The following is a 22,834-nucleotide window of genomic DNA, read 5'->3' as shown; positions in this document are numbered from 1 at the left end:
AAACAAGACAAAACCACTAACTTCTTTGGGCACAACTCCTAGAGTAAACGTGTCTGTGCCAGAGGAAAAGTATCAGATGACCTTTCAGATGACCTTTCCTAACAATAAGCATGATCTTTCTACCAAATAAGATAATCAAACAGAAACAAAAATATCTAAGTACATTACAGATAAGCTGGAAGAACTGTTTATTAAGACATATATTTGGCAGCATATACTGCTGGCTGCAGCAAGAATAGTATTTAGTCTTACTGGAGATGATTGGAAGTGGAAAAATTTTGAGGTTAAAACAGGAAAATAAGTACAATAAACTCAGCAAAGAAAAACATCACTTGAACAGAAGTAGTATGTACAGTAAGATCAAAGACGAAGACAATAATGGACAACCAACATAAGACAACTCTAATCCCCTCTAAGAACTTTTGGAAGCACAGAGTTGACAATGCTGAACACACTTTCTTTCCCATTATTACTGTCTCTCGCCTTGCAATGCAGCATTTGAAACACGGAATATATTTTACATACACTGAATGCATATGCAAATACATTTTTTTTCACCATGCCCATTCTCCTTCCCTGCATATTCTTCTGCATTTCTCCCCATCAGGTTTATTATTCACACCTGTCTCCCTCTTCCTGTTTGACTTGAATGTATGTTGTGTGCTTTTTAGTTGTTAAGTATTATTTATATATATTTAAAAAATCCATCAGAATATTAAAAGGATCTTTGCACCAATGGAGAGAGAAGAACATACAAAACTAATGTAAAATCACCTAATTTTGCTAATTAATTTTCATAGATCTCAAATGAAGAAATTAGTACAGTTGCTGACTACAAGGCTTCTAAAAGAGAATTTTGGCAGAGAACATATGGGTAGGTATACCCGAGTACGGAACAGTTTAAAAATCAGCAACTCTGCAATGTATTTTGTACTGCTACTGACCTTCTAGAAATCGTTACAAGCTACTGACTGGCTTCTCATAGTGAAACTAAAGACAAATGGTGATGATTTACACTGAAGTCAGAGAGTGATTGCCTACCTTTTATATTTACAAGAGGAAAATACTGGACCAGCTCAAAACTGTTCTTTAAAAAAAGCAACTCAAACAGTAAATTACTGTCATGTATGACAGATAGTTATATATATATGCTCTTAGTATTTATGAAAAAAGTTCATTTCCATGATAGAAAACAGATCATGCCTTAAACAATAGATGTGTTTTTCTCCTGATAAAGTATGTGGAAGCCTAAAGCCACCACTATTGCCAACATTCAGAACACTCTTCTAAAACGAAAGCTTGAATCCAACACAACACACTATTTAGCATAATGAACTGTTGAGAATAATAAACTTCTGTTCTCATAACTTTGCCATCGAGAGAAAGAAAAAAAGCCACTACCTTTACAATGAGCATATGGCATTGTCATTACATAATCTTCTCCTCTATTCAGGAATGTTAGCCGTCCTTCTCCATCTAATATGGCAGATAATGAGTTCCCTGAAATTCAAAGACAGAAAAGCACATTTCTGCCCCTGCAAAACAACAGTCAACATTTCCTAATAACTGAGTAATAAAACTAAGAACATCAGTATACTAAGCATTGCAATCTATTCTGTCTAGTGAAGTCATTACAATACACACCTCCAATCAAAAATTAAAATATTGCAAAAACAGAAATTAAAATTCCGAAGACCAGTAGCAAAACATGGAAATCATACTACAATGATCAAATTTGATTCTTGTAATGACTTTCTTTCATCCACAAAACATGGCTCACTTGTACTGATTTTACACTCCTCAATAAAGGCACAACCAAAAAAATCCCATTATTTACCATAGAACTTGGATTTGGCCAGAATGCTACCACTAAGGCAAAAACCATCCTTGCGGTTGCTAACATAGAAGGCAGATATTGGAGGATGATGGGATACCTGTTGGGGAAAAAAAATAAAAGAACATGCAACATAGTATAAACCCTGAGCTAATAACAACAATGCAAAATTCCAGCTGCAGAGAATAGAATACAGTCAATATATGTGAAATGTGACTATAATCTTTAAAGATAAATATCAAGCAAACATTCTTCCTCAATTTCAAGATTTAAGAAAATTAGCTCCTGACTTTTACAGGAAGAAGAGGAAACAGAAATGCTCAAAACACCTTTCTCTCTGTCTCTTCTAGAAGACACAAAAAGAGACATCTGTAAAAGAACCTGTGCTGATCAGGAGAGCTTTTAGGATACTATTCATACATTTAAATACATTTTCTGAAACTGCCACATCGTTTTTCTAGAACAAAAATGTGATACATCTATTCTTCTTCAAAACACTTGTTGCAGTTATTGCAGCTACCTGTTCTGCAATGTAAAAAGTCTTGCTGTTTGTCCTTGGATGAATCCACATGCAGCGGAAAGTCTCACCAAGGATAGGATTGTACGGCTTTTTTAGTCCCTAAGCAGAAACAGAACAGAAAGTAACTATACAATGCAGGAACAGAACTTACAAAATACATTATCAGTCTGTCACCAAAGACACACACACAGAAAAGTCACAATATATACACAGAAGCACACTGTACTCCATTTCATTGTTTGAATATGATGCCCAGTTACTCTGCTCTTCACGCTAAGGAAATCTGCATAGATTTATTATTTTTGCCAAACTGTTCCAGGCTACACGAGAACAAACAGAATATAATAGGAGAATTACTACAGACATTTTGTCTGAGATTAGGCAGTCAGCACTTTCTTATTTAAATACTGTTTCCCAGCAATATGGCTATAAGGAATACTCAGTGTAAGGCTAAATGAAGTAGTGGAAATTTTACTCCTCCAACTCCAGCATGTTATCGCTTAAGAATAGTAAACATAAAACTGGCTGGACTTCATCACAAAAAGCTTAGTCCAACTTCTACTCCAAGAAGAAAAATCCCCAATTGAATATAGTCCATTTTGAGCACAGCTAGGGACCAAAGAGGTCCCCAATGTATTTGCATAAATACTGAAAACTTAACCTTGCTTTTAAAAAATGCTGAACTATATAATTTAAAACCAAAAACTTACACTAGCGCATCCCTCAACCCTCAAACTAGACACAATGACTAAAGTAAAAACAAAATAATATGTGAGAGAACACCTTTGGCTTTTTGTAGAATCCTGACAAATACCATTTCACTACTTTCTTCATGCGGTTGTAAGCATTCTCTTCAAGAGCAGCTCTATGAAACAAACAGAACAGAGAGATCAAATATGAATATTGTTTCAGTTAGAACATGCTATGAATTGTTGTTATCTTGTATCTAGGAGCTGACTAAAGCAAAAGTTTTGTGATTTGCAGTACTGTAAAACTTTCAGCCTTATTAGATTAAATCAAATCAGATTTTCAAATAATTATCTAAAAAAGGAAATCAAACAAAAAAAATCAGAAATGGTATTTCCATAATCGAGTTTGTTCTTTGTAACATTAAATCCTGTTCCACCCCCACTGAAATTCTTCCATTTATAAAAGGTACTGCTTTAGAAAACCAGCTTCCTCATGTACAGAACTTACTGTTGAATAACGTTTAAAATTACCGTCCTTAATATATTAACTATGTTTGAGCATGTACCTATAAAACTGAATGAAACCTAACAGTGTATTTAAAAGGTTAACTGGTACCGTTTTACCAACTTAAATAAGGCCACCAGAGAAAAAAAAAATATATACCAATTTTGAGAAGTCTTCTAATCAGTCTTCAAAAGCTAAACCAGAAATGTCTGCAACACAATTGTGTTTACTGAGAGGGGCCAGACTTCAACATGTACAATATGAGCTCTCAGGGAGTTAGCTTTCAGAAAACAAGGGTATCTGAAGACTGATATATTGTCAAACTCAAAGCAGTCTATGAAATTAAGTACACTGGGCCAAACTTTTTAGTATACAGTTACCGCATTTTAGTTTAAAAAATTGTAAGAATGAAAACTAGAGATAGCATTGACTCACTCAGACAGAAAGTCTGCATGGTAGTAGTAATCAGACAGCTTGTCCAGGAAAGAACGAGGTTCCAAGATAAATGTAGGCAGTACAACCTTGGACAAGTCCATTCCTGGCCGGACTTGCTTCAGCAGTGTCCAGATCAGACTTTTGTTTTCTTCTGACACAACTTCTGTCTGAGCAGCTTCCCCTGCCTAGTATGAACAAAAAAACTGCTTACAGAAAGGACAACAAAAATAATCCTCCAGAAGAAAGGTCAACACATTCTAGGGATGCAATGAGAACACAAAACGGATACTTAAAATGAACAAATCATAGAAACTGAAACTATGGGAGAAACATAAAGTGTCTCTAAATGCACTTATACCTTCAATGCAGTATGACAGATATACTATTCAGCATTAAAAATTGCATTCATTTGCATCAGCCCTAAAACAGAAATATGTGAAGTACAATTTTGTTCAGAAATCCTCCCTTAGTCCTTTCCTAGGCATCAAGTACATCATCCTGTGTTCTCAAGCCAGACTGGTACAGCAAAAGGCTGTTCCCTATATCAACTTTTCCCCACCATGAAAGCTGCCACATTTATGCTTTTCACTGCCTTGATCAGGTAGCAGTATCACTGGTTAAGGAAAACCACTACTTAGGGGTACATTTCAACTTCAACTGGAAGATTTTTCCTTGAAGAAAAAAAAAGAAGTTAATGAAACCAAACAGAAATTAAACCAAAAGGATGGGTAGACATGGTCTGCTTCTGCTGCAGGTAGCCCTTCCAAGCTGGGCACTTTCTGTCAGAACAATGTTCTAGACAATCTCATTATCTCTGTCGAAACCTCAGGCACAAGTGCAACAGTGGCAAAGCAGAGCAGAACATGGATGAACAGAAGCTCTTCCCCCATTATTGCTGAAAATATGAAAGTAAATCCTGCAAGTCAGCTTTCAACTCAGTCTGACCTCTAAAATATCCGCTTTCTGTTTGAAGATGCTGCTTACTCACTACATCAACAGCACTTTTACCTCCCCAAGTTCTTCAGGACTCTGTTCTAAATAAGTAGTTTCCTTGATATCGATCGGTTCTGGATCAACGTAAGAATCGTCCTGTCGCTCCGATGTGTCGCTATCACTTTCCTCACTCTTCCCCAATCCATCATTATCAGATTCCTCGTGGTCATGGTCATTTTCCTTATCAGATTTGTCAGAGTACATATCTTGATCTTTAAAGTGATGCCTTTCAATTTCACTGTCATTTAACCTGCAAAAAATAAAGGTTACACAAATCTTCAACATCACACAATACTTTCCTGTTTCCAAACCAGGATCTTAATAAAACACACACTAAAATTGCCAATATCAAACCTGATCTGGCAGCAATGTAAACTAGCTTCACTGGAAAAATACAGGATGTACTCTTGTCACCGAACTGTCCAACGCACCAACTTAGAACAGTTCCATTGGAAAGGATGTACAATGGTCTTCTAGTCCAACTGCCTGACTAATTCAGGGCTGACCAAGTTAAAGGATGTTATTAGGGCATTGTCCAAATGTCTCAAACACTGACAGGCTTGGGGCAGCAACCACCTCTCCAGGAAGCCTGTTCTAGTACTTGAACACCCTCTCAGCAAATAAACGTTTCCTAATGTCCACTCTTAAACCCTCCCCTGGCATAGCTCTGAACCATTCCCACACATACTATCACTGGATACCAAGGAGAACAGATCAGCACCTCCCCATCCACTTCCCCTACTCAGTAAGCTGCAAAGAGCAATGAGGTGACCCCTCAGCCTCCTTTTCTCCAAACTAGACACCTGAAATCCTCAGACACTCCTCATAGGAAATTCCTTCCAGTCCTTTCACCAGCTTTCTTGCCTTCCTCTGGAAGCATTCAAGGATCTTCACATTCTTCTTGTATTGTGGTGCCCAGGACTGCACACAGTACTCAAGGTGACTCGACACCAACAAAGCTTTTTGGCTGGCTGGTTATGCTGTGTTTGGTGCACTCCAGGACGCTGGTTGCCCTCCTGGCTACTAAGACACACTGCTGACTCACGGAGAGCCCTTTCTGCAGGGCTGCCCTCCAGCCACTCCTCTCCCAATTTATTCTTGTGTCCGGTGTTACTCTGTCCCAGGTGCAGAATCCAGCATTTATTCTTGTTAAATTTCATGCCACTGATGATTGCCCAATGCTTCAATCTACCCAGATCTCTCTGCAAGGCCTCTCATTCCTTAAGAAAGTCAACAGTACCTCCCAGTTTGGTACTGTCAGCAAACTGGCTAATCATGCATTCAACTCTTGTGTTCAGGTCACTGATGGAAATACTGAACAGAGGAGTCCCTAGGACTGAGCCCCGAGGAACAGTGCTGGTGACTTGAATGGTCACCAGCCAGATGTAGCCCCATTCACTACAACACTTTAAGCCCTGCTGTTCAGCCAGTTATCCACCCAGCACAACATGAACCTGCTTATCCTAAAGCTGGACAACTTGTCCTGAAGGATGCTGTGAAGGACAGTTATCAAAAGCCTTACTAAAATCCAGAAAAACTACACCCACTCGCTTGGAGACCTTATTGTAGAATCACAGAGTGGTTTGGGTTGGAAGGGACCTTGAAGATAATCAAGTTCCAACCCCCCTGCATGGGCAGGGACACCTCCCACTAGACCAGGTTGCTCAAAGCCCCATCCAGCCTGGCCTTGAACACTTCCAAGGATGAGACTTCCACAACTTCCCTGGACAACCTGTTCCTGTGTCTCACCACCCTCACACTAAATAATTTCTTCCTAATGTCTAACCTAAATCTACCCTCTTACAGTTTTAATCGATTACTCCTTGTCCTCTCACTACAAGCCCTTGAAAAAAGTCTCTCTCCAACTTTCCTGTAGGTGCCCTCAGATACTGGAAGGCTGCTATGAGGTCTCTCCAGAGTCTTCTCTCCAGACTGATCTCTCAACCTTATAGAAGGACATCTAATTAGTTTAAACAAGGCTTTCTCTTTGTGAACCCATGTAGATTGTGCCTGATGGACATTGTTCTTCAAATGTCTTTCAAGAGCACTCAGTATGGTCTTCCCCATAAGTTTTTTCAAGTAATGAAGTAAGACTAACAAGCCTGTAGTTTCCTGGGTTTCCCTCACGCCCTTGTGAACCAAAACAATGCTGGCTAGCTTCCAGAGGGGCCCGGCCCAGACTTTTCAAGACCTTTGGAAGATGGTGTTGCAGTCCGAGTTCGACCTGGGCTAGAAAAACTTGAGTCGAATCATGGGTCACCCCCTCTTCTCCTTAATTAGAGGAGGAATAGCCCTAGTTGGCTGGTTTTTCATCTCCCAGTGTCCCGTCCCTAGCTTGGGATGGGCTGGCTACACCGGGCATGTCTCCAGAACTCCAGCTCCGCTCGGACGCGCGCCCCGGCACAAACACAGAGACTGTGTGCTTCAAGTACCACTTTAATGTAACAGCGTTACAAGACGGAGTGTGGGAAGGGAGAGCTGGATGTGCAAACGTGGTTACCGGAGATGAAACTTGGGGTGTGTAACGTTTGTACTTGTGAACTGGGTATCTGAGCGCGCTACGCAATCGATAGAAGGAAACGCTATGACAGCGAGGGTAGAGAGCCCAAGATTTCCCCACACAGACCAGGCGAGGTGCGTGTCTGTGAATGTGGCTGATTATTTTCGCCCGGGGAAAAGAAAGCAGAGAAGGACAGAGAGAAAAGACTTCTCGGTCAGTGAGTCTCTCTTACAGTTTCCGTCTCAGAAACGCCGATAGGTTTGGCGGCAACTGCGGCGTTAAGCTGCAACCGCAGCAGCGGCGGCGCGGCCCGGGCTGCGTCCGGGGCTGCGGCTGCGGCGGGCGGCACAGCGACCGGCGGCAACGGCGGGGGGCAACGGCCCCCGGGGCCCTTTGGTTTGTATCCGCTCTGCTAGAGGGCTCCCGCTCCGCTCCTCCGCCTCTTGGCTCCTTCCCCGCAGCTCCTCGGCGAACAGGCTCCACGAGAAAAAGCAGCGAGCCGAGGGAAAGCAGGGACACAGCCTCGGCGGGCTTTCTTTTGTTTGGTCTCTTATTACTCCTTCTTCTATCTTCTGTCTCCTTTCTGCCCGCAGCTGTGAACAACGACCGGCAACGACCGATAACGACCCACAATGACCGTCTTTTGCTCGGTCTTTGAGTCCGCTCGGCTCCCGGCCCCAGGAGGCAGCTCCTGCCAAGCCCGAGTCCTGGCTGCAGACACAGCAAGGTGGGACTGGCCGTCTCTGTCCCTCGTTCTGTAGGTCCCAGCCGCAGCCCCACCCATCCCGCAGTGTTGTCGCCTCTTCTCTTTTTTTTTTTATTTGTCTGTTTACGTCTATTGCGGCCAATGTGAGTGAGAGACAGGTATTTGGGAAGGCCGGTTCTCCACAGATGGTCAGGAGGGTTCCTGCCATAAAACCAGCTAGCTCCTTCAGTACTCTAGGATGAATCCCACCCGGTCCCCTGGCCTTGCGAACATTCTGCTGATGAAACTGGTCTCTTAACAATTTTAGTGTCTACAGATGGAGAGAGTCACCATTTTCGTACTCGTGGTCTTTCAACTCAGGGTCGGGCAGCCCAAGTTCCATGAGTATCATTAAAGACCGAGGCAAAAAAAAAGGACTTGAATGCCTCTGCTTTTTCTTCATCTGTTTTTCATGTGATCGTCTTCAACAAGTATCAGTCGAATGTTTTCCTTGAATCTTCTTTTGCTATTACTGAACTTTGGAAAACTAGTTTGTACCTTTCTTCTCCCTTTCCTGCCAGCCCCATTAAAACTAGGCCTGCAGGTTTTGTTGCTTAGATAGTTAAGCACACTCGGTACCCTTAGAATGTGCTATATCCTTAGATCTACTTAATTAAACCATTAGTCTTAATTATACTTAACAGTTGTAGACAATTGCTGTGATTTTAATCTAGGCCAGCTGTTGATATTAAACTACCGTTCATGAGTACAGATGTCCAGCTGAATTGTACACGGTAGTTTTATTGTTTCCATGAGATGATGGAAAACAACAAAATTGTAGCTGAGTCTGCTTGGTCATCTGGACAGGGTCTAGAACCTGGGCTGGGAGCAATAGTTTCTGTGCTTTTCACAGAGCACCTATGCCAGAAGGAACAAAGAACCGCACTTCTCCCAGTCTAGGTCTTGTCTCCAATACAGGAGTGTACTCGTTACAGCAGGACAAAATTCCTTCCCACCCAGAAAAGACAGGTAAGACAGCTAAATCTTCAGGGGTGGAAGCCATTACTTGAAATAAATTTATGTCCACCTGGAAGTACATGGAATTGGTGGAAGATTACTGAGAGAAACTGTGCATAGTGCTAAGCTTCAGACTCAATTATTTCAAATAAAGCACTAAATCTTTTTATATTTTCTAATGCATTTTGGCACCGCAATTGAAGTGTTTGTAAACACCATTCATTTGCCGTGCCTGTTTAATGATGTATTTTCACAAAAGCTTAGGCTACCAAAATCTGGCTGAGAGGATTTATTCAAATAAACAGGGAGTTACTCAAGGGCACTCGGACATCAGATACCAAGGTGAAACCAGATTCTTTCAACTTTTGTATATTTAATAATAGGATGACTAAATAATTATTCATCTGATTATTCAAATGCAGACACTGACAGTCATAGGATACTCATTAGTAGATTCAATAGAAATATAACCTAATAAAAATTTACTAAAATAATTAATTTGCTGTACTAAGTTAGCTGAACAGGTGGGTTACTTTTAAAACAATGTGCTTTGTAAAACTGTCAGCCAATGATGCCAAGCATCCTGCAGGTTGTGATAACATTAAGTCTTCTAAGACCTGTGGTGCCTACAGACAAGACTCATGTTGATTCTGACCCACCTGGGCAATCGACCAGTGGGAGACTGGAGACAGGACCAGGACCAGAGACAGGACAAAGATGACAAAGGACTAGAATCAACAAAGACCCCCCAGGAGACTCTCAAGCATGCATAATTACAAAGATAGCCAATTCCAGGAAATAAAATGACTATGTAAAATAATTCTGGGAACTCACTGACACGGAACTGAATATGTATGCTTTTGGTGTGTATTAGTTGGGGTGTTTCCCTAACTCCTCGGGGCACTCATGGTGGAGAATCCCCAGTGCTGCCCAGCGCTGCAATAAAGAATGCCTGCTCAATAACAGCTCGTTTGTTGTCATTGGGTCTTCATCTTGGAATCCCTACCCAGCTGCACCCAGCCTCCCACTTCGGTAAGGAGTGTTAGAAAGCAAGGGGGTTTGGAAGCTCCGAATTTTCCTTTCAACACCATTTAAATAATGACAGGATTATTCATTTATTTAACCAAAGATCAGCAACTTACATTTACATCTACCAACTTTTGTCACACGTACTAAGCTTGCTTTCAGGTGAAGCTAAAGAGACTAACTTCAAGATACAAAAAAAATTAAACTTTAACAGTTTAACTGAGTATGTAAACTTACTGATGTGATAATCAACTTTGAGTTCCTTCAGCCAAACTTTCCTCTGTATCCACTTTGCTTGAAAAAGGTGGTTGGTTTTTTTCATTTTACCCACATACAATATAAAACACAGTGCAAATAAGGCATACTGAGAGAATATAGGAGCAAAAGGAACTGCGACCTTAGAAAGAGATTCTCCCTGTGGAGAAGTTATCACTACAAGGTTGTGCAAAAAGGACGATCAGATTTAGTAATTCATTCACTTACGGTAAGTTTTCTCCACTGTGCAAGTTGTTAGCACGAAGCAGACCATAGAGAGAGACATGAGTGCTGTCTGCTGAAGAGTTCAAATCATGTTCTTTACCTTCTCTAATCATTGTACGTTTAAGCAGACTTGAACATTTCAGGGCTAGCTCCAAAGCATCCATCCAACACCTGCCTGAAAAGAAATCTATTATTAGACTAAAAATTAAGGATTTAACTGAACTATACAACTTCCATTTCCTAATTTCACAGTTCTTTTGGGTCTGTTTTCATTGCCTTTGAAGACACACTTCAGTCACTGATATCACATGTATTGGATTTTCTAATCTAGGGGAGACACAAAAACAACTCACAGCTACCCAGCTCTCGTACAAGGGATGCTTCAGGGTAGGACAAGCAAGGTAAATCATTATTCTCTTAGAGCATATTCCAGCATTTCTTCCTTAATGCAAGTATGTTTCCATCCAGGACCTAACTGTTGAATTCCTCCAAAGTTGTCTACAGCCCTGTTCTAGTTTTGAAGACTAAATAACTGCATCAGTTGGCAAAATTTGCTCATGTAATACAATAACAATGTGGAAAATGAGCTATGATAGCATATAAATGACATTTCATTATAGAATAGCAATTTTTAATTTTTTTTTCAAAAAGTAACTGAAATTTGAGTGTTTTTTCTGCTTCTTACTTCTTCGTTTCCATGTATCTAATGCATTTTTCAGAGTCCTATTTTTAAAGTCTGCAGGGATATGATTAATTAACCAGTAGAAGGAAGGACGCTGCTATAAAGGTTATATAACTGTCTTAAATTTTGTTTCCATGTTGTAACCTTTGAAGATGGTTGCACTGATAATGACCACTAACTTCCCAGTGATGACGGCTGTTACAAACCTGTACTTTGAGGGAATGTTTACTACTAGAACTCTGTGCTGCTGCTGCAATTTATAATAAGAAATTCCTTCATTAGAAAGAATGTTGACATTAGCACTTTAGAAAAGCACTAGCTTGAGGATACAGATATACACTAATATAGTTGAATCTGAAATAAACCTTACCCATTCCTCTACCCAGCCTATGTAGGGCAACTTCAAGGAGTTCAATGACAGCTTCTTCAGGTCAAAATTTTCCTTTAATAACCATGAAAAACTACAAGTACTAAGACAACTGAATGCACAAAGTGGGAAACTTAACAATTATTAAACTGCAATTACAGTGCTGTAATAGACATGGCAAGACAAATAAAGCCATCTCTTTCTAATAACTAACTGCTGTCACTGTAGAAGAACACTTAAATATCTACTTACCATCTGATTCTGAAGCAGCTCGGATGATCAAGTAACTGCTGGGCAATGGCTGAGTTATAGAACCAACTGCTTCGCCTTTGGGACCCTTGAAATACATAAAACAAGAAAAAGCATCAGATATTTTATTTCAGCTTTACAGTTTTTATCATTCAGTGCAATAAAAAGCTGACACACTGCAGGGCTATTTACTGTCACTTAGCAACATCTAATGAAGACATGAATGGAAAGATGGACAGCCCTCTTTTACTGGATTTCTTCTTCAAAGAGGTCATTCTAAGTATAGTTCCCAATTCAACAATCCAACCCCACTTTAAAAAGAACGGTCTTTGGGATTCAAATTATTTTTGATGTTTGCTGGGGATTTTTTGTAAATCAGACTCAGCATAGTAACTTGGAAATGCCCTGCTGATTTTACTTATAGCAAGGTGACAAAAGCATCCAAAGAAATGCCATGGGGGAGTCACCCTCACTGACTGGGGATTCCTGCAGATGGATGTAGAGAGATCACAAGCACAAGCAATTTCTCTTCATCTCCATATTTCAGCTGAAGAGGTAAAACTGAAAGCAAGCAAGCAAAACAAGAGACATGTCTGTGAGATGGTTCGAGAGAGTTGATTTACAACAAATGCTGCCTAGTAGAAGGCACATTTGTCCAGCAATTGGCTTTTGCCCCTGCAGTCCAGGACACCAAAGGTTCCTCTCAATTCTACAGGGATGCTACAGTTCACAGCACAGGGAGACAGAGGGGCAAGCAAAACCCCTGCAGAGAACCAGAGGCCCTCTTCAGCGATCCACTTCATGCTCATTTTCCATGACAATGCATTTGGTGTCTCAGCAGCATCCTATGTTCCAGAACAGCTGGATTTTTGTTTGTCTTCAGAAGACTGATGAGTTAATTTATTGTAAATAAAATAGAAATAACTCCTCCCACCCAAACACTATGTATTGCTATGGGAACCCACTCATCCTTTGTCTCTCCCTCCTACCCCTTCAACCTCTCTATCTATCCAGTAGTCAATTGCACACGATATTTAGGTGCCTAACTCTAGGCTTAGAATTTAAATAAGAAAAAAAATTAAAAAATATTATGACTGGGTCCATAAAAGACATTTAGATGCTTAAGTCTTTCTATAAAGGGTATCAGCAGGACACTGATGATATGTTCAACTAAAAGACACACAAAGGATGTCAAATGCAAAGTTTAGTTTTCATTATGAAATACCTCACATTCCAAATTAAAAGAAAAAAATAATAATCCAAAAGACCTTTCAATTTCTGTCAAACTTCATTTTGGAATACAATGCTGAACAGTTATTTTAAAGTCCCTTCAAGACAACTTTAAGACAACCGGTAGGCAAAGAGGGCTGTATTAAACATACTTGAAGCTGTCATTGAAAGCTGGGTTAAGCCTGCCTAACTGATGAGTTAACATGTTTTGGTTTGGACTGATTTCCCCCAGGTAGGAGACTAATGAAAAGGCAGTCCAAGACTTAGAAGAGGGAATCGGAAAGCCAGCAGAAGTATTTAGCAAAAGCAGATAAAGGCAGATATTTTAGAAGCAAGCAAATGAAACAGCCAGAACGTTTCTGAGGGCAAGAGGCAAGTAACAAGGAGTCTTGGTGGCACTTAAATACCAATACAGGCAAGCTAGTGCTGGTGTAAATGATGTTCAGAAACTCCCAAATAGTCAGTATGGAGTAACAGCAACTTTGGTGTTAGGAACGAGATTCCAAACCTCAGTTCCCCTCTGGTGCACCTACAAGAAGTCTTTGGTGAAGCAACATGGGGATTAGGAGTTAGGGAGTTATGAGAACCAGGAGCGACAACCCCATGCATGAGCACTCCCCACCCTGAGGGCAGATGGGCAGGAAAGAGATCTTGTTTTCATGGGCCCCTGGGGAGGGGAGATCACCCAGGAACAGTGCCAGGGATGGAAAAGGTGGTGGGTGCTGCACCATGGGGACCGTGGTGCTGTGGGTGCACCAGCACCATGCAAAGGCCTCAACCATCCTCAAAATCCTCAGGTCACAGGACACAGACCAAGGGCACTCTGCCACTGAGATCTCTCCTCTCTAGGGCTTTACAGTGGGACTATGCAGGGTACACTGCTTGCTCTGTACCAAACAACTACAATTCAGAGATGAAGCGTGGTGTTGGTGTTTGGCTTGTTTTGTTTTTTTCTTTAATGCAAGAAAGCTTTACTACCCTAGGTGCTTTAACAATACATTAATTAAAACCGAACAAATAATTTGCAGTGAAAATTTAAGTAGGCTGACTTATTTTGGAATAACTGCTTGCAGATCTTGATTTCCTCTAATTGATTACTGTTCCAAAAGCACTGGACATTTTTCTTTGATACCACCCATTATGGTTTCAAAATAAAATTTTAGTATGTTAGTGTTCTGTACCAGGCAGACGTTATTTTCCATTTGTTCGGTGACTTTATTTGAACTGTCTCTGTTCCTGACAGAAAGATGGTACAACCACTCCAAACAAGGTGAGGGGTAAGTTAAAAATTCCACTAGATTAAAAAAAACCTTGAAGCTTACTTCCTACAGAATGTTCATGCCAATAAAACTCAAATGCCATGAACACTCAAGAGAAAGCAATGAAAACTGACAAGCAGTCAGATATGACTAAATTTATTCATTAAAAATTACTTGCAGTAACTTTTCTAGTTATTAGTTTCAGAAAACTGAAATGGTATCAGAACTGGGCACATGAGAAAGACAGAACAAGGTACCTGAGAGTTCAGGAGGAACATCAAAGACCACAGCAACAGGCTTAAGGGAGCGTGTGAAGGGACTGGCCACAAACTACTGCAGAAGAGAACGTGCAGTCTGCCAGAAGGACACACTGTGGGAAGTGTGTTCAAGTGAGAAAATCTCCTGCAGTACTTGCACCTGTGTAAGTGTTTCTTGCAATGTCATCTTCCTGCACTGACTGCAAACAAGGTTCATTTTGCCTTAGACTTCAGGCTCGTTCTCGTACATCAGTGAATCGCTGCTACGCTCATGAGAGTTTGCCTCATGAGAATAACTCTGTAACTAGGACATGATGATTGACTGGGTAAACAAGGCAGAAAAAGGTTTCAAACTTCAGGGCCTTTCATCTATTTAAATCCAGTAATTCTCAACTGCAAATAGCCATACCAAAATGAACAAATGCCACTCCAGCTCTCAGCACATTTAAAATGGACAATATCAACTTGGTCAGGTTCAAAATTTGACCTACCTTAAAAAAGTAAAAATCTGGTGGGGCATGTCCTCTAAATTCTAAATATCTAGTTAAAAAAACAAACAAATCCATTTCTCATTGCCAAGCAATAAAGAAATATAAGACTGATTTGTGATCTCCTGCAGACAGGCCACCACTTTGCACTGTATGTATACAAGATCGTATATAATTAAGTCACATCAACACCAAACCCTATAGCTTTGAAAAAGGATATGAAGTTTGTGTTCTGCAAATGTGAGATCACCACTATTTAGTGAACTCCTTCTAAGCAATATTAAAATAAAATTGTTCAAAAGAAATCACAAAAGATTTTATCTAAGTTTTGGTAAATTTAGATAACACTGATAAAGGTAATTCAGAAAGACCACAAACATCAGGATTTATACTAGTTGACTGACTTCCTAGTCTGAGACAACTAACAAAATCAATGCAGCACATTCTACAGATGTGGCAGCCCATCTATATAAATTTCAGTTCCAGAAGATACAATCTCAAATTACTAAGTATCTTAAGACGTATGTTGCATAATTTGTTATGACAAGGGCCCTGATAATGTACAGTAATTTCATCTAAAGCAAGATGACATTTCAGGAGGTAAGTTCACTTGTGCTGTGCTTCCACACCTCTCCATATGCAAACACAAAACACAGACTACAATCGTTTGTGTATAAACAATGAGTAATAGCAAACATTAGAGATTCTTAGGAGAAACTGAAATAAACCTTCACTGTGCAGAACACATGGTGCTTTTCAATGCTTACAGATAAGAGCTGCTCACAATATTATGCCATGTATGACTAAGTAAATAAGACACCAGAACTGAAGGAAAATATTTATCTTTTCAGAAAAAAAAATACACTTGGCTAACATGTTGCAATATAAGCTATTATTAAACAAGGAAGTGATTTGAATGTTTACTTCTACAAACAAATTGAGTGAGGGTGACATTTTATTGTGTTAATATAGTGCTGGAAGGCAAGAAATGTTTGTAACACATTTCAACTGTTCCATTTTGGCCAATCACTTCCCTCCTTAATTTCTCAGATTTGACTGATGTAAAAAACAACATTATAGACTCATTCCTTCCATTTACATGATTGCCAGTGATGGCATTAACTTCTTTAATGGCATCTGTCCATACACCACACTTCTGAAGCTACTGGAATATATAGAGCAGCATAAATCAAATACTTTTTGTGATGAGGAGGACTAGATGTTGAAGGCTTATATTCAGCATGAACAAACCATCTAAGTTATAACAGAAAATGCCATTCAGCTTTTAATTAAGGTTGTCTTTATTCATAGCTGGCTAATGCTGGTCATCTGTTAAGAACCATACATGCTGCTACTAACCTTTATAGCCCATATGGACTGCTCCAAAGGATGAAAGAGTTTGAAGCAAAAGCCATCTTTTTTAGAAGGCCTCTCAATGAGTTCACAAGCGTTCAGGAGCACTGTTCCTACCCACTGGCCATTTTTTGGGGTTTTGTAAACAAGCAACACTCCTGGTTTCAGTACACACCACAGTTTGGTCCAGCTTTTCAAGGTACCCCGAATCTAAAAGAGAAATAGTTACAGTTACAGCTCAGTGAAGCTAATACCAAACTCATTTCCCTTAACAAAATGAAAAGTAAAATGAAATTATTTATTAGGTTTTATTTCAAGCCAAGTTTATCAGGTCTATTAAAAGTTTACCCAGGCTTATCAAAGCCAATACCAAGGTACAATTTCAATGCGCACTCTTCTATTCTTTTTTGATTAATACAAATGGGTACGCACAGATCCAGATTTGTGAAGTATGGCAATTAATCTGGAAACTTCATTAATTTTACTATCAGGAACATATTTTATCACTAGCATGAAGACAGGATAATCTTTGGAAACAGAGATCCTCTAAAAACAGGGCAGACCTCAGGTAAGAAAAACAGGATATTTACAAAATAACTCAGATACACTTAAAACTTCCTAAATGAAACCTCTTATAACACTGTTGGCTTCAACCCATACGTGCAATATAAGATCCCTGAATTTACACATCTGATTAGACTGCTTGCATTAATTCTGTTAACCCTACTTATGTGTCAGTAGGACTGAATGCCAACTTGACCTCTGAGCAAGGTTTTAGCCTATTTACAATGATTTTTGCAAGCACTGGAGAAACTCTTCCAGACAAACTATTGTTTGGAGCTAACTATAAAAATTGGTAACAGATCTTTTTTCTTGTACAATTTTGAAGGGATGTATATATAAATTTAAGGAATTATATACAAATATATAAACTGCACTACTGTTGATGACACTGACTGCTACCATGGAAAAACTAATTCCTCACCTTTTGTACCAGTATTAGAGGACAGTTAATTCTTAAAAGAGGAAAGGAAAATTACCAGAAATTAATACACACAGAAATCTCTATTCAAATATCTAGTATGATTGAACCACTTTCACTATTGTTACAGATGTAACAAAGCTTTAATTCAAAGTGTAAAATACAAAGTATAAACAATAATCATAAACCAAACTCATCTGAAGTTAATGGCTATACAGACAAGATGCATGTGGCTATGGTGACTGAAGTGGGAGCTATGTTCCTCTATTATTCCCCCAGGATGTGAGCACAGAGACCCTGGACTGCACTTAGCAACTGCTGTGCTTGCAGAAAAACATTAACAACAAGTAAAAGATTGAGCCTTTTCTAATCTGGTCAGAAGGCAGAGAACAGCTGCTACATCTTCAACTCAGGTTTCACACTTGGATTCTGACCTTCAACCAGTCGGCCATAACAATAACTGATGGATCAGTGATAGTGCTAAGCAATTCTTTTGTAGCTCTCTTCTTTTCTTCTCTGTAATTTTTCTTTTGAACCTGTAAATAATAATAAAAATATTTAAAATGCCACAGCCATCAACCAGTAATAGGAGCACAAAAAGACATCTATTAATACAAGCTGAGAAAAAACTCGCTAAATTCAATTGTAATACAGACACAGAGAAGTAGCTTTAAAACACAGTATTTGACTCCAAGGTGTGAACAACAATTTGATGGTTGTCAGATTTACAGGTACATTATCTGATCAGTAGTCTTTACCCACCAATTACTTTCTCTCTCCAGCAGAAATTTGCAGCAATGTATCTCCCTCTTTTAGAGGCAAATAATGTTATGTTTCTCCTGATTATCTACCAAAGAGTGGAGTTTGGTCTTGCTACAACAGAGGAGGAAGAAGGCAGCAGAATAAACAGAGGTACTATGAGTGAGTTATAACTTCAAGAATTTGTCATTTCATTGCACGTAGATGACTCGAGGTCCCTGCCAACCTCCATTATCCTAAAGTCTTCTGTATTATTCTATAATCTTGAGCCATTTTAAAGACTCTATTACAGAAGCCCATACTCAAGTATCAGTACAATAAGATTTGAAGAGATTCAATACCACTGCTTCTCACAATGCTTAAATATTTCATATAAGTCTCATCACTACATTTCTGTCTTCTCATTTGAGAATATGGTAAAACTTATAGTCCATTAAGAGATACTTGGAAATTAATTCACCTTGAGAGATTCTTTTTTTGTAAGCTTGCTTGAAGATAGAGAGATGTCCTTCTCAGAGCCATTGAAAAGCTTGGATTCAGACTGAAATTCACAAAATGTGTAATAAATAAATTACAATGAAAGACATATTACTGTTGCAGGCACTCTAGAAAGTGTTTCAAGTGCACAGTTGTGTTTGTAAGCTTCCAATTTCCATTCACTTCTTTACTGTACCTCTCACTTAAAACCACAAATCACAACTTGTAATGTGAGCTATTAACCTCCTACTTATGGAGTATTTTTTCATAAAAGACTCTGTATTTTTATGGGAAAGAAGGCTGAGATTCCTCCAGAAAAAGCTAAACTGTATACAGTAAATATTTAGCCAACGCAGCTTGTACTTGGTATGTTGCTGTCTTGACTGGTCAGGCATTTTAGCAGAGAGAGAAGGTTTTAGGAGAAACTTAATGTTTAAACATGACTCATTCCCATGTTCCAGTGACATACAAATTGCAACATTTTCATTCATATCTTGACAGCTCCTCTGAATGGATTGTTATAGAGGCACTTACCCCATGACCCATGGAAAATATATCTTCTTCAGTCTAGGATTCAGTGCTCTATAAATTATCAGAGTACAACTGACCACCAATGGCACTCGTTCTGCTCCTTCCTCCCCAATCCCATGCTCTGATTACTTTTTGCAAATCATCTCCAAGGAGCTCAGATCACAGTGGCAATAGACAGGGGAACAAGAGTCAGGTTTTTTCATTAAATCCAAGCCCTTGTTCATGGCAAGACAATATGCTGCCTCAGCACCACATGATTTCTCCCTCCTGCCTCTCCCCGTAGCTCCTAAGGTTCAAAGTTTATTTTTTGGCATCTGTTGAAAGGGAACTAGAGCCACCGAAGATTCATCCTGGGATACAAAGCTCTTTTTTTTTTTTTTAATAATAAAAAAAGGGGGGGAAAAGAAAATGCATCTGTCACAGAGCTACACAGAGTGAGCATGTCAACTCTTGCAACTCAGAGAACACTGAGTAGGTATCCACTGTATATAAACTTCAGATAAATTATGAAGAGTTGCATTTCTTTGTGCACTGAAATAAGCCTGATGGACCCAAAGTCCCTGCCTAGTCAAAAAAAGAAAGAAAAGGGTTCAAAAAAAAGACAACAGAAAAGGAAAATGAAAATGGGAGAGAAAAGGGGAGAGAAAAGAAAAGGGGAGAGAAAAGGGGGAAGGGGAAAGAAAAAGAAGAAAAAAAAAATCAGTGTAACCTAAACTGTGTAAATTCAAGGACAGTTTATGAGAACTGCTTCTGTAGCTGTTCAACATTTCTGACTATTCATTTCAAATCTCAGACTACAATGCAAAGTCTATTCAACAAATTTCTACTTTGGAATATTATAAAATGACAGTCAAAAAATATGCAAGTTTTGACAAAACCTACTGCAAAAATAAAAACAAAGTACTTGAAAACTTTTTCTGAGCACACAAGTTGCTCAAACCAAATAAATAAAAAAATTGAAGATTTACAAGTGGAACAAAGCAATGTAACTTTGATCCTACTTTGATGCCTTTAATTCAGAACAGACTTTACAGGACTCGACTTAGTGACAAAAATATGTGCAATAACTGGCAAAATGTAATTTTATCTCAAAACCATTTCAACAATAAGTAAATATTCTCTAACTTCCATATACATCATGGAAAAACGAAGGAAACCTCTTCATTTTGTATTAAAGATATGCTCCTAGCTCTTAAATTTTAGCTTTAAGACATGCATACAACTTGAAATTTAATTCCTCTGTCTAGAAGTTAAAGGAAATACAGTACTTTAAATGTAATAACAGAAGAGGGAAAAATGCTTATCACTGTCACATAAGAAGAGGCAATGAACTCGTTATGCAAGCTATCATGGAGCAACTTCAGTAAAACATTCATAAATATTCTAGTTGCTCACTAACAGAAAGCTAGTGCAATCTAAAGGTCATGCAATAAAAGCTCCAAACCAGTAAGTATCACAGGTTACAAAACCTCATCTTCTCAGTATTTTAGTTTCAAAGCTCATTAATATGATACTGAATAAAGGCCCACATTTACCTGCCCAACAGGTTATGAGACAGATCAGTGGTTCGGATATTTTTAAGCTAGTAACTTTCTCAGTGTTACATCCACACAAAATGAACGGGATAAAAATTTAAAAGAAGAAAACATTTTAAGAAAAGCTACTGCAAGTCCTAGTGCGGTACATTCGGTGCCAGATCCGAGACTGCTACTTTATCTCCACAGCTGTGACAGTTAGCATCTTCTGTTAGTGTGAAGTTAATTTCCAAGTTATAAAGGAACTACTAGTCTTATAAAGTCCCACATACAGTAATTGCAAAAATAAGTATGAAGAAAAATATTTTAGAAGTAGGAAGGAATTTTGGTCTCATCTTTAATAGCAGAAAGACACAAACAGAAGTAATAGCAAGTACCCAAGGACTTACAAAGGACAAGAAGCAAGAAAAATAAACATAAGGAGAAAAACAAATTGGATAGTCAAAGACAAATGATTAAGAGAGTCTGAAATAAATCCAAAATAAGAGGCAGTATGAACTTGATTTCCAAGTCAAACATGAGTTAGATATTCCTGGACCAACATAAATATTTTGATCAGAAGGAAGCTGGATGATAAAGTATGCTTCCTTGGTCTGCCTGACAAGTGAGGCTCTAGGATGCAGTACAGCTGCATGATGCGAAGTTTTGTGTCTCCAAGTCAGATGCAATACACCAACAGCTTGCAATGCTTCACCGCACACCACAGAACTGCTGCAGCAGCTGCAGAAACTAACGTGCTCATCCCAGTGCAATTGTGATGACACCATTTAAGTGGGGAAATGCTTTATAACCTTTAACTTGCTTTGATTTCCTTCAGTATCTCTTTAATATTTCTCTTTAAGGCTCTGACACATGAAATACCACAGAAAAATCTGTCAGGAGCTGGAGTGCAGTCTCCTAGGGGTGGGGCTGCCTCTGTCCAGGGCCAGCTCCGACAGACTGCAGTTCTGACCTTGCAGCAGAGCTATGGAGAGAGCTGGGTGTGAAAGTGGTGAGAAGCAGGCATCTCCCCCACCTCCCTTGGGAGCTACCAGTATTCAAGGTCAGGTCCTCACCTTCCCATACGGAGCAGCCCACGCTGGCTGCACCCCGACAATCCGTTCAACTGTCTCTTACTACATTTGCCTCTAAAAAACAGTGGACGTCCTAGCAGAAAACAGAAATCCACACAGCTGGGTAATTTAAAGCCTTTAAACTCTATCCTGCAGCAATGCCTAAATAAGAAAAACAAGTGAACTTAGATCACTTAGAGCAGTGATCAAACCATACACAACCTCCCACTCCAGACTACACAGTCCTTTCCTCTTTAATCTTTAATGTCTTGAAGAGAAAGAGACATCTGTTTTATAAGACACATATAAATATTTATAAGACACATATAATTCCACATCCTAAATACATAAAAATCACTAGATAGAAATACAGGACATTGATACACCAAGCACTTTTTTTGCTGACCAAAATGTTCACACACTTTAAGAGTTACAATAGGTCAACAAATAAAGGTTGATTCAGAGAAGCCTATGCAATCTCCTAAAACTGATAGCTTCTATAACTGTAACCTACAAATTTAAAAATATTTGGGAAAGGAAGAGATAGCCATGCTTGATTTTCCTCTATGCTACTATGATTACTTTTTATATATCTCTCACCATGTGCCTAATATTTCAATACCATCAGAAAAGCAACATTTTATTCTGAATAAGAATGCTACTGCAAGCTACTGTTGACAAACTACTGCAAGTAATTGAGATCAGAAGAAAACACAGCTCTGGAGAGAAAATACCTGGGATCACTACATAAGAAGAGTAATTTTGGTTGCTCAGGTACTTCACGTTTTCTTCCTTTTTAAAGTTTAAACACCCCAAGATGCTATGGTTTTGGTGACTGCAGTGTCCATCCCCAACTCCATTTTGGACATTCTCTATTTTCATTGCATCTCAGTGAGCCTTTTCCATCTTGGGACTACACTATGATGATT

The 22,834-nt window shown here is 39.1% G+C and overlaps 1 protein-coding gene across 4 annotated transcripts in view; it reads right to left on the bottom strand.

The window, feature by feature from the left end:
- The window catches only part of OSBPL8 (oxysterol binding protein like 8), a 95,035-nt gene that overhangs the window by 10,176 nt on the left and 62,025 nt on the right, over nt 1–22,834 (bottom strand). For all 4 annotated transcript variants that reach the window (XM_051626265.1, XM_051626274.1, XM_051626291.1 and 1 more), the window contains 11 exons: nt 18,771–18,851; nt 17,986–18,087; nt 16,576–16,779; nt 11,986–12,070; nt 10,688–10,859; nt 4,992–5,226; nt 3,984–4,168; nt 3,138–3,219; nt 2,355–2,453; nt 1,838–1,934; nt 1,402–1,500 (listed from right to left, as the gene is read on the bottom strand). In XM_051626265.1, the coding sequence (XP_051482225.1) occupies nt 1,402–1,500; nt 1,838–1,934; nt 2,355–2,453; nt 3,138–3,219; nt 3,984–4,168; nt 4,992–5,226; nt 10,688–10,859; nt 11,986–12,070; nt 16,576–16,779; nt 17,986–18,087; nt 18,771–18,851 (1,441 nt within the window). The remainder of the gene's footprint in view (nt 1–1,401; nt 1,501–1,837; nt 1,935–2,354; nt 2,454–3,137; nt 3,220–3,983; nt 4,169–4,991; nt 5,227–10,687; nt 10,860–11,985; nt 12,071–16,575; nt 16,780–17,985; nt 18,088–18,770; nt 18,852–22,834) is intronic.

This window comes from Apus apus, chromosome 1, assembly GCF_020740795.1.
Source record: "Apus apus isolate bApuApu2 chromosome 1, bApuApu2.pri.cur, whole genome shotgun sequence".
NCBI classification, from domain to species: Eukaryota; Metazoa; Chordata; class Aves; order Apodiformes; family Apodidae; genus Apus; species Apus apus.
Note: the sequence above shows the minus strand (reverse complement) of the source record. Positions and strands in the feature narration are given on the sequence as shown.